The sequence below is a fragment of the Plectropomus leopardus genome, chromosome 8 (genome assembly GCF_026936395.1).
Source record: "Plectropomus leopardus strain MGB_pleo_1.0 chromosome 8, ASM2693639v1, whole genome shotgun sequence".
NCBI classification, from domain to species: domain Eukaryota; kingdom Metazoa; phylum Chordata; class Actinopteri; order Perciformes; family Serranidae; genus Plectropomus; species Plectropomus leopardus.
Genome location: NC_142183.1, coordinates 12303315 through 12318456, shown reverse-complemented (window position 1 = coordinate 12318456; position 15142 = coordinate 12303315). Strand labels below are relative to the sequence as shown.

General features: G+C 39.2%; 1 protein-coding gene across 5 annotated transcripts in view; it reads right to left on the bottom strand.

Moving 5' to 3' along the window:
* The window catches only part of LOC121947736 (ecto-NOX disulfide-thiol exchanger 2), a 242114-nt gene that overhangs the window by 55003 nt on the left and 171969 nt on the right, over positions 1-15142 (bottom strand). For all 5 annotated transcript variants that reach the window (XM_042492831.2, XM_042492832.2, XM_042492833.2 and 2 more), the window contains one exon: positions 9020-9175. In XM_042492831.2, coding sequence (XP_042348765.1) covers positions 9020-9175 — 156 coding nt within the window. The remainder of the gene's footprint in view (positions 1-9019; positions 9176-15142) is intronic.

Below are 15142 nucleotides of genomic sequence, written 5' to 3'. Positions count from 1 at the left end.
GTTTGCAGGGGTGTGATGATTTTGATTTTGTGATGTTCTCTGAGCTACCTGCTGTGATACTGAACCCCACTGTTCAGCACATTAGAACTTTTTATGCAAATATACTTTGCACAAGATCCACATGAAGTATTCATGATTTTCTGATTGAATTACAAGAAATACATAATATCACACAATATCTGAGAGTGTGTGTGAGTGTGTGTGAACAGTCCAAGTGATTGCATTTTTCATGCAAATAAAAAGCAGGTGAACTCAAAGCAGAGAGAGACAGAGAGAGACGATGGAGGGAGGAAGTGGGTGCTGCTGCCAGATGCAGTTTTAAAAAGTATTTTTCTGTCCAAGTTCTAACTCGATATGTGTGTCCCTTTGAGTAATTATGAGACGGACACTTCAAGGCCGATCATTTTAAAATGCAGACAGAGAAACTTAGGGGGAGAGGGCAGAAGCAGGCTGGATAGAAAAAAGCAAATGAATAAACAGAAGGAGGAGATCAGATATTGACATGTTGTGAAGTGAAAGGGGAGCGCTTGAAAACTGTCAAACTAATTTGCATACACTGAGGATCAAAATGTGAGCACTAATAATATAATGCAATAAAATGCAAAAACACAACTAACTGATTGATTTATAGTATACGGTATTTTCTGTTTTTCTGCACACTTAGTTATTGCTCTGAATCAAACCAGCAGACTGTACTTCGAGATATTATGAATCACTGTCTGACTAATAAGCTGGTTGATGTGCTTTTATTCTGACAGGTTACTTTGGGTAAATACGGAGGCTGCTGTAAATCAAACACACAGACTGATTCTCAGTCCAGCCCCGTCCCACAGGCCTGCTGTCTGTGTGGCCACCCACTGGTCTGCTACACTAACACAGGTCATCACCATCCATCAACTCGACTGGCTAAACACCTTTTTATAGTCCGAGGGGGCCGCCACAGCGAGGAGGCTTCAACCCTCGACAGACTCTTATTCCAAAGATAAACTATATTTACACACTCCAGTAAACATGTTCAGTTCATTTACGTCTTACATGAACAAACACAAGTCATGAACATGCACACATGAAGATTAATCACACAGAGGAACAGATGTCACCGCCAAACTGTAACACACAAGGACTTCTCTATCTTAGTCTATTTGTGAATTCTGTTTTGTTTTTAAGTTACTTAAGCCATATTGGCCCTATTGCACATGGCTAGTATAAACTGGGGACCTCATGTCATTTATAATAATAGCTGAGGATGTCTGTGATCTTCTCCAATTGATCTCAATTCCACTGCAAATTACCAACCATACTTCGCCAAAAACAGAAATGGTGTAATAATATTAGGCTAATGCAAATCAGCACCTCTGTGATTTAGGGTCTTATTTGGGTTTCATGTTTTCTCCATGCCTTGTTTCTGCCTCTTTCTTGGTAGAAAGTTATGAAGGCTGCATTTGCAATTATAAACCAAAGTTTTTACAGCATTTTTGGCGCAGGAGGTTCATCTTACAATGCAGCATGGACACCTATTCAAAAGAAGAGGAAGCTCAAATCCATCAGAAGAGCGAAAATTCAAAAGATGATGAATTCATTTTGCTTGTTTAATCCACATTTAAAACAAAAAAACAGATTTAGGGGCACCCAGTAGCTCATGACCTTCTGTATGACTGCATGTATCTGCTGAGGAACAACAAAACAGAAAAAAATCAATGAAAAAAAACAGTTAATTAAGAATTCCAACTGCAACAGTTTCTTTGTTTGAGGTAAGGCCAAAACACATCTATATAAGCAGTGAGACAAAAACACCTGCCACTCAAGTTGGGCGTCCTTCTTCATTGAAGCTAAACTGAATGTGTTTATGTGTGTATATGTAACACTGGAACACAGTGCTACAACTCTCAAAGCCCCAAACAACATGTTTTATCTTTCCTTAAAGTTAATTACAAAATATATCTCTCTGACTGCTGTCTGAAGTCTGAAAGAGACACAGAGACAGATGGAGAGTTTGATGCCCCATTTGATCATCAAAGTGAGTCCACAGGTCTAAATGTTGAATCTTTTCAAACCGTTTAGGAAAAAAAGGTGCTACACCACCCTGAGCACCAGACAGGTGAGTGGGAAGAAGTGTCAGTAGAGAAGGTGAAAGAGGGCTTAAGGCTGAATGAGGAGGGTGTGACAGAGGCAAAAAGAGCTTGATGAGGATGCACACCGACAGTAAGGTTACACACACCGACGAAGCAGAAGAAGAGGGAGAGAGCAGGAGAGCCGGGGGAAGGCTGCGGGGTTGCTGCTGCTCGGCTACAGGTCAGTAAGAGGGAGCCTGCATGTGGCGTCAGATTGAGTGAATGCAGCTACAGGGTAATGACTTCCTGCGATGGACAACATATGCAACCGTGTTGCCTAGACGCCAGCGCTTGGCCTGTGATATTTGCTTAAAGCCTGAATGCAGTTGGAGCACAACGCCTGTTTCTCTTTGTTCCTCACATATTGAACAACCCTCTGACCATCTGCATCCCTACATCTCTGGTTCAGAGCAAATCTTATCAATAATAAAACCAAACGGGCTGCTGTACCACTGATCTCACTGTATTATTCAATAATGTACAGCAACAACTTCACAGAGGACGTTTTTTCCCCCACACTAATCACATTTACAGTAAGCTCTATGAAGCCTCATTCTCCAACATTCCTAAGAAGGAATTTATACTTAAAACCCAATTTAAGAGCCAAATATTATCTTTAACTATGAAGAAATTAATTGATATTTCCCGTGTGTGCATCAGGCAGGCTCAAGAATTACGGTAGGAAGGTCACTGTTGTTGTGAGGTGATTAATCTGAAAGGGCAAAGGGTTTTTGACACTCAAAATTTGTTTGTCACACTGTAAGTTGTGCGTTTAGTTTATTGATGGAAAGAAAGAAAAATGACTTTATTCACTTTAATGCATGATGGAATGAATAAAGAGGATTATTATTCTGCAACCAAAGCCTGCAGATCCTTTATTGAATGCAACACACACACACACACACACACACACACACACACACACACACACACACAAACACACACAAACACACACAAACACACTAACACCATGACAAAAGGTAGTGATTTGCATTGAACTAAAGGAAGCGTGTCATAAAGATTCTGACATTCACCAATAATTGTAATAATCTTATTTGGAGTTTTACAAAATAATATTTAGTCATTGTTTTTATATCATAGGATTTATATTACAATGATATTTTATAATATTATTCTTAGTAACTATTTTCAGTAAGTTACAATGTATATTTGGAACACTAACACTTATTGTTATTATGTCATTATTATTCACGTCATTTACATCGACTGGGAATCATGTCATCCAAAAGGCCTATTTTTGGCATAAGTTGCTGCTTAAAGACGTTGCATGCCGTGCCCGGGAGCGCATCTTCCATGCAGATCTATTTTCAGAGAGTAAGGAGGGCATGATGTCCCCTTCTCATGGTCAGCGTCTCTCTTCTGTGCTTGGCAATGTTTTTTGGCCTCAGATTCGAGATCGCACCTCTTTTGGCGCCCTTCACTGAACACAGCATTTACTGAATGAGTAATAGCATCCTATGCTTGCTTTGTTGTGTGTTATTTTGAATCCATTACTGACGCTACTACATATGACAGCTCTTTTTGCTTTTAAATTTTGGAGTCAGGTGCTTCAGCCTCTTTAAACTTTTGTTTAGGCGTCCTTGACTTAACTGTCTCAGCTTTTCTTTAATATTCCTCTTTGCACATGGCTCTGCAGTCTAATGGCCTTTTATGGGGATTTGTGGAGCATTTTTTAAGTATTTACGTATAAACTAGTACATGCTTTCAATCGATGGGAAAAGGTGATACATCATTATAAGAAGACAGGTGAGAACAATTTTGCGCTTTAACTACATGTCATGAATCTGACGTGGACTTTTCTTATGACCTTTTTAAAGAACAAATTTAAAGAAGAACTTAGGAACGAATGAGGCCCAATGTGTCCTATTGGTTGCAGCTTTTCAAATGTGAGCATTTTATTTTATTTTTTTTACATTTACGATGTTAAAGTGTATGTCTTTGGATTGTGGACTGTTGGTGGGAGAAACTAGACATTTTCAGACATTCCCGTAGACTCTGGGAAATTGCTATGGGCATGTTTTTGCACCATTCTTTCGAACAAATAGTCAATAAATCAAAAAATAAATGTCCGATGAAAAAATAGCCACCCTAAAGACACGGAAGATTTTATAACATTTTCTTGATCTATTTACTGTTTTGTCTTCAAACCATTTCACATCAAAAAAGCACTTCTGACAGCATGTGGTATGAAATAATGATTCTCCTCTCTCATCTTGTTCCTCCTCAGCTCTATCCCACTGGGAGGAGACACAGCTTTAGTGACACGGATACTAAAACAATCTTTAAAAGTAACACTTCATTTAAACCATGTTACCGTTCTGATGTGAAAAACTTTTACTGCTCTGGAATTGATGTAACTAATAACTTGCCAAACTGCTTATTTCCAAAATTGTCAAAAGAAAATTCACCTTATGAGTGACAAAATTTGGGAGGTAACATGTGCCTATTCAGTGAATTGACTGTGGCTTCGGTCCTATGTGTGAAAAACACCCAAAATGGTTTTCTATCCTATCAATTTTTCATGTAGGTCCAGGTCGTGTTGACTGCAGATGCTCCCAGAAATCCCTCTCCAGCTATGTCCCTCAGCTCCTTAGTGAGGGATCCTGAGGTATTTTCAGTCTGGCTGGGATTTATAATCCCTATAGCATTTTCTAGGTTTGCCCCTGTGTCTCCTCAAAATGAGACGTGCCAGGAATACCTCCATTTCAAGGTGTCTAGGAAGCATCCTGGCGGAGGTGCTTGATCCCTGCTCCCTTCAATGCAAAGAAGAAGCAGTTTTTCTCCGAGCTCCTCCTGGAAGTCCAAGCTCCTGATCCTGTCCCTGAGGATAAACCCAGACACCAGGATGGGAAACCAATTACAGCTACTTGCAGCCTAAATCTCCGTCGTTTGGGGTAGATTGACTGGTGGGACATTTTGCCCTCAGGGTCAGCTTCCCCTTTACGCACCTGTACACCTTTTTGGTTCTCATGCTCCATCTTCTTATCACTTGAGAGGAAGAAAACAATCCCAATTGCTTCATATGTGGCTGCGGGTTGTCATAGTGCACGCTGGTGGTCACGGTCCAATGAGGTCAACAGAAGCACATTGCTTCCACACGCAAGATATGCAATAATAAATTGACCAAAGAGGGCACAACTACAACCAAGGATTATGCCTGTAAACTATCAACAGAATCCATACAACACGCCATACGTTCTCTGCCATCTTGTGCTTTGTAAACTACAGTCTGTGCATTAACGGGGGAAGTGGAGCCACAGTATCAAGTCTACGCCCATACACTCGTGTAGTGGAGTAGTGCCATTGAATTCAAGCACATAGACCAAACAGCTGTCAATCATGATGTCAAAACCCTTTTTATAGCATCAAATAACTATTTAAAACCAATATGTATGTATGTATACATGCATCCATTTAATAAGTGCGATGTATACATGTATATATATAATGTATATACACACATGAATTAGTGTTTAACTTTACATATGTGATTTATGATTATGGTGGACCGGTTAACTCTTTCATTCTTATTGGTTCTATACCAATCAACCCTTGGTCTGGGAAGTGTGACTTGTTGACTGAGATAGTTGACTGTTACATTTTTTTTCCCAATTGGAAAACAACGAACTGCCTTTAGCTAAAAGCAACTTGACTCCATTGACAGAAACAGTAATTTTACTTTGCAGAGCACAGGAATTGCTGGTATACCGCTGCCTGCATCGTGTGTAAGATAAAGTGTTGAAGATATCAGCTAAATATTGTTCACTTAAATTGACATTATTTTTTTTTCCTTTGTGAAATATGTTTTGCTTCAGCCTCCATCCACAGCAGTATACTGGTTAATTTCTATGCAGGTAAATTTGTGTAGCAAAGCAACACAGTATATAAAGTAAGCACAGCAGAAATGTCAGATAGGTCGAACCACCTATTTCTTTCAAGGTTAAAGTAATTTTTGCAATTCAAAACAGTTGTTGTCTACCTGGAAGTGATTGTTGTTGTCTTGTTGTTTTTGGTCTATAATCATTGGTCTTGACTCTCGCCTGGTACCAACTTGTCTTTTGAGACACTACAAGGAGCTGCTGGCCCCAAAAACACAACTTCACAGAGGCACCTGATAAACCACTCCTGTTGGCTTAAGTGTATAAGAGCTGAGTTTTACAAAGTTACTTGACTTTTATGAGAGGAATCAAGCCGAGGCAGTTTTCCTCAGATGTCTGACTGTTCAAAAATACTTAGCTCAGAGATTAACTTTCTTACGTGTCACTGAAATAAGTGATGGGCAGAGAGATCTTCAGTAAAAATGGAGATCAAAAAAGTGAGTGAAGATCTACTGGCAGAGAGCAGAAAGGAAAAGGGCTGAGAAACTAGAAAGTCAAGTATGAAGATGATTAGGGTGCACAATTAAGAGCTGTGTCCAATCATCACAGCTTCTGATTTTGGGGCGCAGATTTTCTTCGACATGGTATTAAGTTGTGATGAATTCATGCATGCATACCAGGCGACACACAAAACACAAAAAGTTGTACTCGTGTCACAGAGTGATGGTGACAGGCGCTGAGGTTGTCGGGTAATTTCTTGACAGGCTGATCCCTCACACAGCCTCGGGGTTTATATGTGCCCTCGCTCAGAGTGCCTTGTTCATTTCCGCACACTGACGACAAGCTGGAGAGATGTTCCTAGGTGAAGTTAAACTTTTAATCAGCTTTTCCCTCTGCACCTTATTGTAACGGTGACAATTTATAATGAGCTATAATGCATACCATTTACATGCAAGCAAACCTGAAAATCAAGCAATAAGCCACGAGGGGCTGCAGTTTAAAACAGCTAACAGCTTGTTAAGCGCAACACGCAGTCTATGGGTGTGGTAACATAAAAAAAGATATTTGCCTTAGAGAATGTGTGTTTTGTTTTGCGAGAGGATTGAAAACTCCCAAATGCCACTGCCGTGAGGAGCTTTTGTTTTAGTTCACCTTGAAGATGACTTGTTAGACTTGTTTGAATAAAGCCCCCGGGAGGAAACTTTTTTAGCAGGAAATCTGAAAAAGCAAAAGCCGGGATCAATCAAAAGCATCCCCCACTACTTCTTTTCTAACTCCGCATAATTGAAAGGTGGAGGTGAGATAAAAATAAACAACAGCTTGTGCTGAACACCTCAAGTCAGATTATACAAAGTGACTTGCCCTGAAAGTTTGTTGTGCAAATGTAAATGTAGCTCATGGTGATCAGGTTAAGTGTTGGGCAGGAGTAGGAGAGAGAATAAAAACACTTTGATTGATACAAAGTCAGAACATGTTAATAAAATTCTTTGGTCTGACAAATGCAACAAAAGCATAATCTCAAATCTTCACAGAGATGGAAAATCCAAACAAATATACTTGCTTACATCTGTCATAACTACATTCATTTGTCAACTTTATCTTTTTTCTTGCAAGGAATTAACATTTAGCTGATATTTTGGGAAAAGTTGTGAGTTGAGTTGAGTTGTTTTTCAAATGCCAAGATATCTCCGGTTACAGCTAATTTCTGTAGTCTTCTACGATATCAGGGTGGATATCTTTGGGTTTCAACGGTCCATAACTATGTTTTTATTAGTTTATAATCACCTAAAAATGATAATTGTTGTGTTCACCTTTGAATAAGCCTTTCATGTCTACATAAAGGGCGGGTCTTCTTCCTCAGAGACCATGTTGTTCCTACAGAAGCCAAGAATGGACAAATCAAACACTGGCCCTTGATAGTGCCATTTGTGTTTTCACATCGGCCACTGTAGTTCTCCTACATGTTTGTAGGAGCTCGGCCCATGTTTTTGTGTTTAGTTGGGCTGTACACAACTCCACGTTCTAAAATTCGATTTGCTTTCCATACAAAGGTTTAACGACTGAATGGGCTCAGATGGACATTCAGTGTGACAGTGGCATTCATGTAATATATTTAACCAGCGACCTGTGCTAACCAAAGGTCGAAAATGTGCAACAACATTTTTTGCAGACACCAGATATCAAACAAAAGCCAACGATTACATCTTATTAAATTGCTGTGAGCTGTAAATTCACCCCTTCTAAGAAGGTCTTTTCTCTCTCCTCCTCTGTGCAGCTTCCTGCATGGCTGTAGCTGCTTAGATCAGCATGAAAGTAGCATGAAAATCAAGACCACTCACTCTGCAGCAAAATCTGGGGACCAAAACTTCCCCAAAAGTACACTGCACAGCAAAAGTAAACAAATCTGAGTCGACTGTGGGTCTCCGACTCATGACTCCAATTTCAGACTTTCAAGGGGCAGCCCTGGTGTTTATGTAAGCAAAGTGATGTTGATGGAGTAGAGGAGTCAAATAGCTAAGGATATATTACGCTAAAATACTGCCATTATAAAATGAACCACTGCCAAAAATCTTTCCATATAAATAATTTATATAGATACAGTGCTTCTTAGAATCAATACAGTATCACAAAACAAAATCAATATTTGGCAACACTTTCTATGAAGACCACATTCATGAAGACATTCATAGTGAATTATAACGCATTTATAATGCTTTATGGCTACATTCCAGTGGCTTACTTAGCTTGCAAACAGTCTGTTTGGGATTGGGACAGTGGCCCATAGCATCCTCACTGGTGATTTCAAGTGTCCTGTGACTTAAACTGACTTCTTAAAGCATTATAACTGTGTTATAATTCACAAAGTATGCCCTCATAATGCATTATAAATGTGGTCTTCATAAAAAGTGTTACCCAATATTTCCCAACATCTATTTATCATTCAATATGTTGTCCTAAGTATGTTACAAAATCCAATGCATGTCATTTTGGTGTTATTCTTTTACGTGAAGATGCTTGTAAAGTGGGGAGCAGAAGGTACAATAGGATTAGCATGATATTATGACTTACTGGGGTTGGGGGGGAACAGGGTGCAGCTCTTGCAGTGGATGATCTCCTTGATAACTGGCACATCCTGTGAAAGGGGTGCGGGCACCATACCGAGGCCGGGCATCATGGGGTTCAGGGGGGTAATTCCAGCCATCATACCAAGACTGGGATCAAAATCTGGAGGTAGGTGAGAAATATGAAATGAGATCACACAGCTGTTCCTTCCTGGGAGAGAAGAGAGTACCCAACATTTAAACACAGACTTTGGTCGAGTATCACTTCAGCCCGTGCTAAATCTTTTACGTTCCATTTCACATTGTGTATTTATTTCCTGCAAGATTCCTCTGTCAACAGCGGTGACACACAAGCAGCCTACACATAATGGAATATGCAGCCATTCATGAATAAATCATCTCGTAAACAACATGCATACTTCAAGAAGTTTTTTACTGAGTCACTCTCTCTGTCAGTCCCGCTGCTTGAATGATGACCTTATAGATAATGTACACAGTTGGCTCTAAAACCGACGTCACAGTGAAGCTTTTATTTACAATATTGATTGAGGCTGCACCTGGGAAAACATGCACACCCCTGTGCACACAAGCACTGGCAGCCAGAGCCGCCACATGTGCTTTAATGTGCATACCCGTCCTGTATGGAGCTTTTTGAAATGGAAATGATGCTGCCCTCCAGTTTGCGCCTCAACATCACCTGCAGAGGATTTGTAGTTGACAATTATGCCGCAGGGTGTGTTATGTTTACGCACCTGAGTATGTGCATGCAGGAGGCACGGCTCACTAAAACAAATCCTTCACGGGAGATTATTCACACACTGTAATACACTAGACATGTAGCAGAATTAATCTGAAACACTGTGGAAGAAAAAACTAGTTTACAAAAGGTGTTACTTGCTGACGGTAAGACACAGTTGAATAATGAAACGCTCAAATAAACAAGCAACACAGTGATGAGAAGAATCTGAAATACAATGGCTCAGCCATGAACTCTACCATGGCAAATATATCAATGTTCAGTTTTGAGTGACGCTGTCAAGAGTTGTTTCAATTTTAAAATATTTTTATTATCGAGGTTGTGTTTGTAATATTCTTTTCCCTTCACATTTGCTAATGCAGTGGGCAAAATATTAACACCTCTCAATACAACGCTTTCCAGTACGACACAACCACTAACCATGACCTCAGTAATAAAAATAGAGTTAAATTAACACGTATCAGAGAATGTACACCAGAACAACTATTATAAGCTTTAAAAACATTGTTATTTGTGAATGTGGTTGTATAGTAACAGTTAGCATGGCAAATATTATTTGTAAGAGCTGGGGAAGGACTTATGTTTCTTATTTTGGCCAAAGGGAGGGACAAACAAATTCATATGGTTACATTTTGTATCTTTTTTTAAATATTTCTTTTCTTTGCATAATCAATTATACCATCAGTTAACTAGTGATAATCAAACTTATGAGACAAATGAACACTTGAACAAATAGCAGCAAGGTAAGAACTGCCTTAAGTCACAGAAACCATCTTTGGGAAATTGTATTTGACATGTATTTTAAGTTTTTAGTTAAGCCCAAGTCCCAAAAGCTAACAAGGAAGGGGCGAGGTTTATTACCTTTACTGCAGCTGGCCACCAGGAGGTGATCAAGATGTCTTAACTTCTCTTTTGGGGAGTTGCCATGTCGACCATTTTTATATAGAGCCATAGGACGATAGTGAGTCCTGAATGGTAAAATCCGAAACCCCTTTTAAGTGTCATGGCTTTTTTCAACTCTATGATTTCTTTTTTGAGGTAACTTTCGATCATCAAAGGGTGCATTTATTGAAATGAAAAAACAGCTGTCGTACCAAATTACGGGAATTACTCTGGCCGATGCTGCCACTGTTGTGTACATTGTTGTTTCACTGGGAAAATGGTCATTGATATGCACATGTCCCTAATGCTTCCTGTGTTTGCTGAATAGATATGTGTGAGTGTGTGTGTGAGACGTGTAGGCTTATTAAATGTGGGATTTGTATGTTGGCTGTCATGCACCCACATTCTGCTGAAGTGCGCACACAGCTTTTGCGATGATGTGATTTGTAAGGAGGATTTGCATTTGCTTAAGAAATTAGCCGTTTGTTCTGGTGATAATGCTCACTCCCTCCGTGCTGTTTGCTAGTTGTGTTGGCTCCAATAGCCTACTACCTACATTTAATGCGAATATGAAAAAATATGATTATCTATGGCGGGGGGAGGGTTATTCATTTTAACCAAGTCACTCAGGGAGAATCAAGGAGAAATATTTGTATCCCCAGTGAGGTGAAGATAGACACAAATTAATAAAACAGCGAGTCACAGCCCGGCCATACCCTCTCCTCTGATAAGTAACAAACAGTCCCTTACCATTCTGACTATTCTTGTCTTCAAGAGCGATAATCCGATGAAGGAAAAATGATATTTACTGTTCTACAGTATACACCATTAACTGGAAATAGATACATTTTCTTTTAAGTGATTTCCTCTAAATCTGCTGTCGGAAAGAAAATGGATGGATTAAATGACACTCAGTGAAGGAGAATAAAGAAATATGCACATTACAGAGAAGACTCAGAATAGGTCCCTGGAGCCGGAGCGGGTGTAATAAAGACGTCAGACTGATAAAACTGGCTGAAGGACAAAAATGAGGAAAGAGAAATAGAGGCCACATAGAAAAAAGAAAAAGAAAAAGAAAAAAAAAAGAAGCCAGGCGAGGTACATTAAAGGAAAATAGATGGAAATTATGTCTGTTGATGACCTCAACATTAGTCTCTAACAAGGTGTCCGACTGACAGGAAACAGGTGATAAAAAGGACCCTAGTTGCCAGGCGATTGATGGCTTCTTCTGCACATTACAGAGAATAAGAAGACGTATGGGGGGAGGGAAGATAAGAAAGGGTGGATGGAAGATGGGAGGCTGTTGCAATAACCAACGTGAATGCCAAACATTTTGCATAGAAACGGCTTAAGAAACAAGACAGAGCACACACCAAGACTGGATTCAGTGTTGTGGAGGTTGCAGAAGAAGAAAGCATGTTAAAAATATCTGGGAAATTATATTTCTGGAGATCAGACTCCATTATCTGCTGAGCCAATGCTCTGCTGTTCCAGTGGTAAAATTACGAAACATGCTTATAAGTTCATGTGTCGTCTCTTGATGCAAACGCAAACAAGATTTCAGCTCACATGGAGGAAACGATCTGGTTACATCAGGGCACGGCTGGTGCAATTTCACTGCAGTGCTGCTCATGTTCCCTCTGGAGTGTGTGTTGGTGTGAGTGTGATTGTGTGCGCTGATGTATTTATCCTCATCCATTAAGAGCCCCAGACCTGAAGCAAGCATGTAGCAGAGCTGTGTGTAATAAAGGAGATTATTTACTTCTTCCTAAGGATTTCCAGCGACAGCAGACTTCTCTCATCTCCACTTTTAACAACGTAGCTAGAGGACATGTTTCATCACTAACATACCATTGTTTTCTCTCTCCTGCAGAGTGACTCATTACAATGTGTGCGGTAAGTAGACGCAGATGAACATGCAGACGAGCGCACTTCATCCGATGAGTGAATTTATGCAGTTTCTAGGGGATTTGCCATTATGTTCCACATATGAATAGATTTTACACTGTTTACAGTTTACACATGAGAAAGCATTATACGGGTGTGAAAATGACATCCTGTTGTTTTTTTTCTTTTTTAGAGTTAAGAGGCCCTCAAAGAAAAAAAAAACACTTCTTTCATCATTTTCTGTCTATCACAGCTGCAACCCTAAGAGGATAAATTCTCTAACTTACGGATGTCCTGAAGTACAAAACTCCAGAAAAAAAAAAAAATCCACAAGTGACGCTGCCAGATCAAATTTTAGTAGAATCATCACAACAGCCCGCTGAAGCCCACTATCCCACTAAAGTCAGTGATGTAAGATGCATCTTTTTTTTCCCATTTGTCTCGATGCAAAGAGCTTGAAGGGATACTTTGCCGATTTTCAACCAGCTTTGTATCAAAACAATGTGGGAGTGTGTGCAGATAAACTGCAGTATCCCACCAACCCAAAACAATCTCATCAAATGGTGAAACCAGGCAGTGCTGTTTGAATATAAATCAACATTATGTTACTGCACGGCCTATTTCTCCCCTAAAATGTTTTAAGAAACACATTTTAGTGACACGTTTAGCTGTAATGGCAAGAGTTTGCGAACAGGAAGTGGGTGCCATACTGCCTTCTGCACAGTGTAAACCTGAGATTAAAACTAAGCACTATCGATCAAAGTTAACCCAAATACTGTAAATGAGCTGTATATTTCTCACATTAAATGTTTTCAGAAACACGTTTTAGCTGACCATTTAACTGTCATACAAGATTGTTTGCTTCAAGCTGGCTGCCATTGTCTCAATCCGATAAGTTCACATTACAGCACCCACAGGCAGGAGTGTGTATTGGCCCTGTAAGGTGCAGTGCATTCTAGTGGTAGATTTTCAGCCTCTTGAGCAAAAGCATCCTTTTTCTCAAGAGTTGTAGCAGCAATTTCGGGCCCTCTTTGCATCGGTGAAATACTGCTTTAAACGGACCAGCTTTTTAGTGACTCACAGATTCACATTTTACAATATAACAGGCTGTTGATTCTCCACAAGGGGGAGCTCTACAATCAGAACATTTCAACATATTTCAACAAATGCCACCCAGCGCCACCTATAGAGGAAAGGAAAGTAATGTTGATGTTGTCAATTAGAGACAAGGATTGCAACACCAGGTGCAATTTTTAAGGCTTCTCATATTGTAGAGGGGGGTCATCTCTGGGTTTTTTTTGATTGACAGAAAATCTTGTTTTTGGGGAAAAAAAAGAGACAAAATGTAGCTTTTGTCAGCAAGTAAATGGGTGCTTAGCCATCAGCTTGGGGGGGCAAACCAGCTTTCCAGGAGCAGACAAGATAATTAGTAAAGCTGCGTGATCGGAAATAACAATAACATTGATGGACTGGAGAAAAGAAAGAGTACAGACATGCATTAGGAGAGAAGAAGCAGCAGACGTCAGAAAGGCCGAGGTCATCTAAATTTGATTCAGTGGTGAGACACTTTATATTTGTGCCAAATGCAGGGGATAAATGTCAGAGTAATGTTAACCTTCATTAATCATTATTTCATTTCCTTCCCAGTTCTTTTCAGACCATCAAACAAGTGAGCTTGATTGTTTGTTGTCTGTAGAAAAAAAAAAAAAACATATCAGATTTAAGATGATTTCAGCAACGCCCAAGTTCACAGTTCAAATACTCAGCCACACAGAACTTAGTCAACCTGTCAATTATGGGTTTCTTTTGGCTTCTGCATCCTGCACACCACAAAGAAAATGGTTAAAATGAACCAAAAATAAATTACAAAAAGTATGTTGAAGGAGCTTTCTGTTGTTGTGCATCAAAAACAAACCCCCGTCACGAATAAGACAAGCAACTTCTGTTGATAGTTCTAAGAAACAGCTTATTTTCACTATCTTGCTTTTAATTAATTCCACTTTTTTTTCTAACATCATTGTTACTATTTGATATTTCTTTTGTATTTCTTATACTTGTCTATATGGTCTATGATTTTTACCATTTTTACCATCTACTTGTTTTTGTTACATACTGAGGAGGATTAGGGCAGTAATGGAGAAAAAAAGGTTGCAATAATAAAGTCATTACATTAAAGGAATAAAGTCGTAATTTCCGTGAAAAAAGTCATGATATTACAAGAAAACAGTTTAACTTTAATGGGAAAAAGTGATATTACATGATTAAACCTTCAATTTACAAGAAAAAGAGTTCCAGATTATAGCAGAAAAGTCAGGTAACAGTATAAATGGCAACAGAGTTCATACAGATGTGGTAGATAATTAATCCACTTTTTCCTCAAAATAAGATTTTATTCTTGTAATAATTTGACTTTGTTCTCGCAAATATGAAATTTTATTTTTTTTTTCCAATATGGCCCTTATCCATCTTTGTAATTATGAGTACGAATCTTAAAAAAAAGAAGAAGGAAAAAGTATCGGACTTTATACACCAGTTTCTTCACTACTTGTGTCTCCTGTTTGTAAATGCTTGTGTTCTTGATTTATTTCTTATATTTGAGCTGCA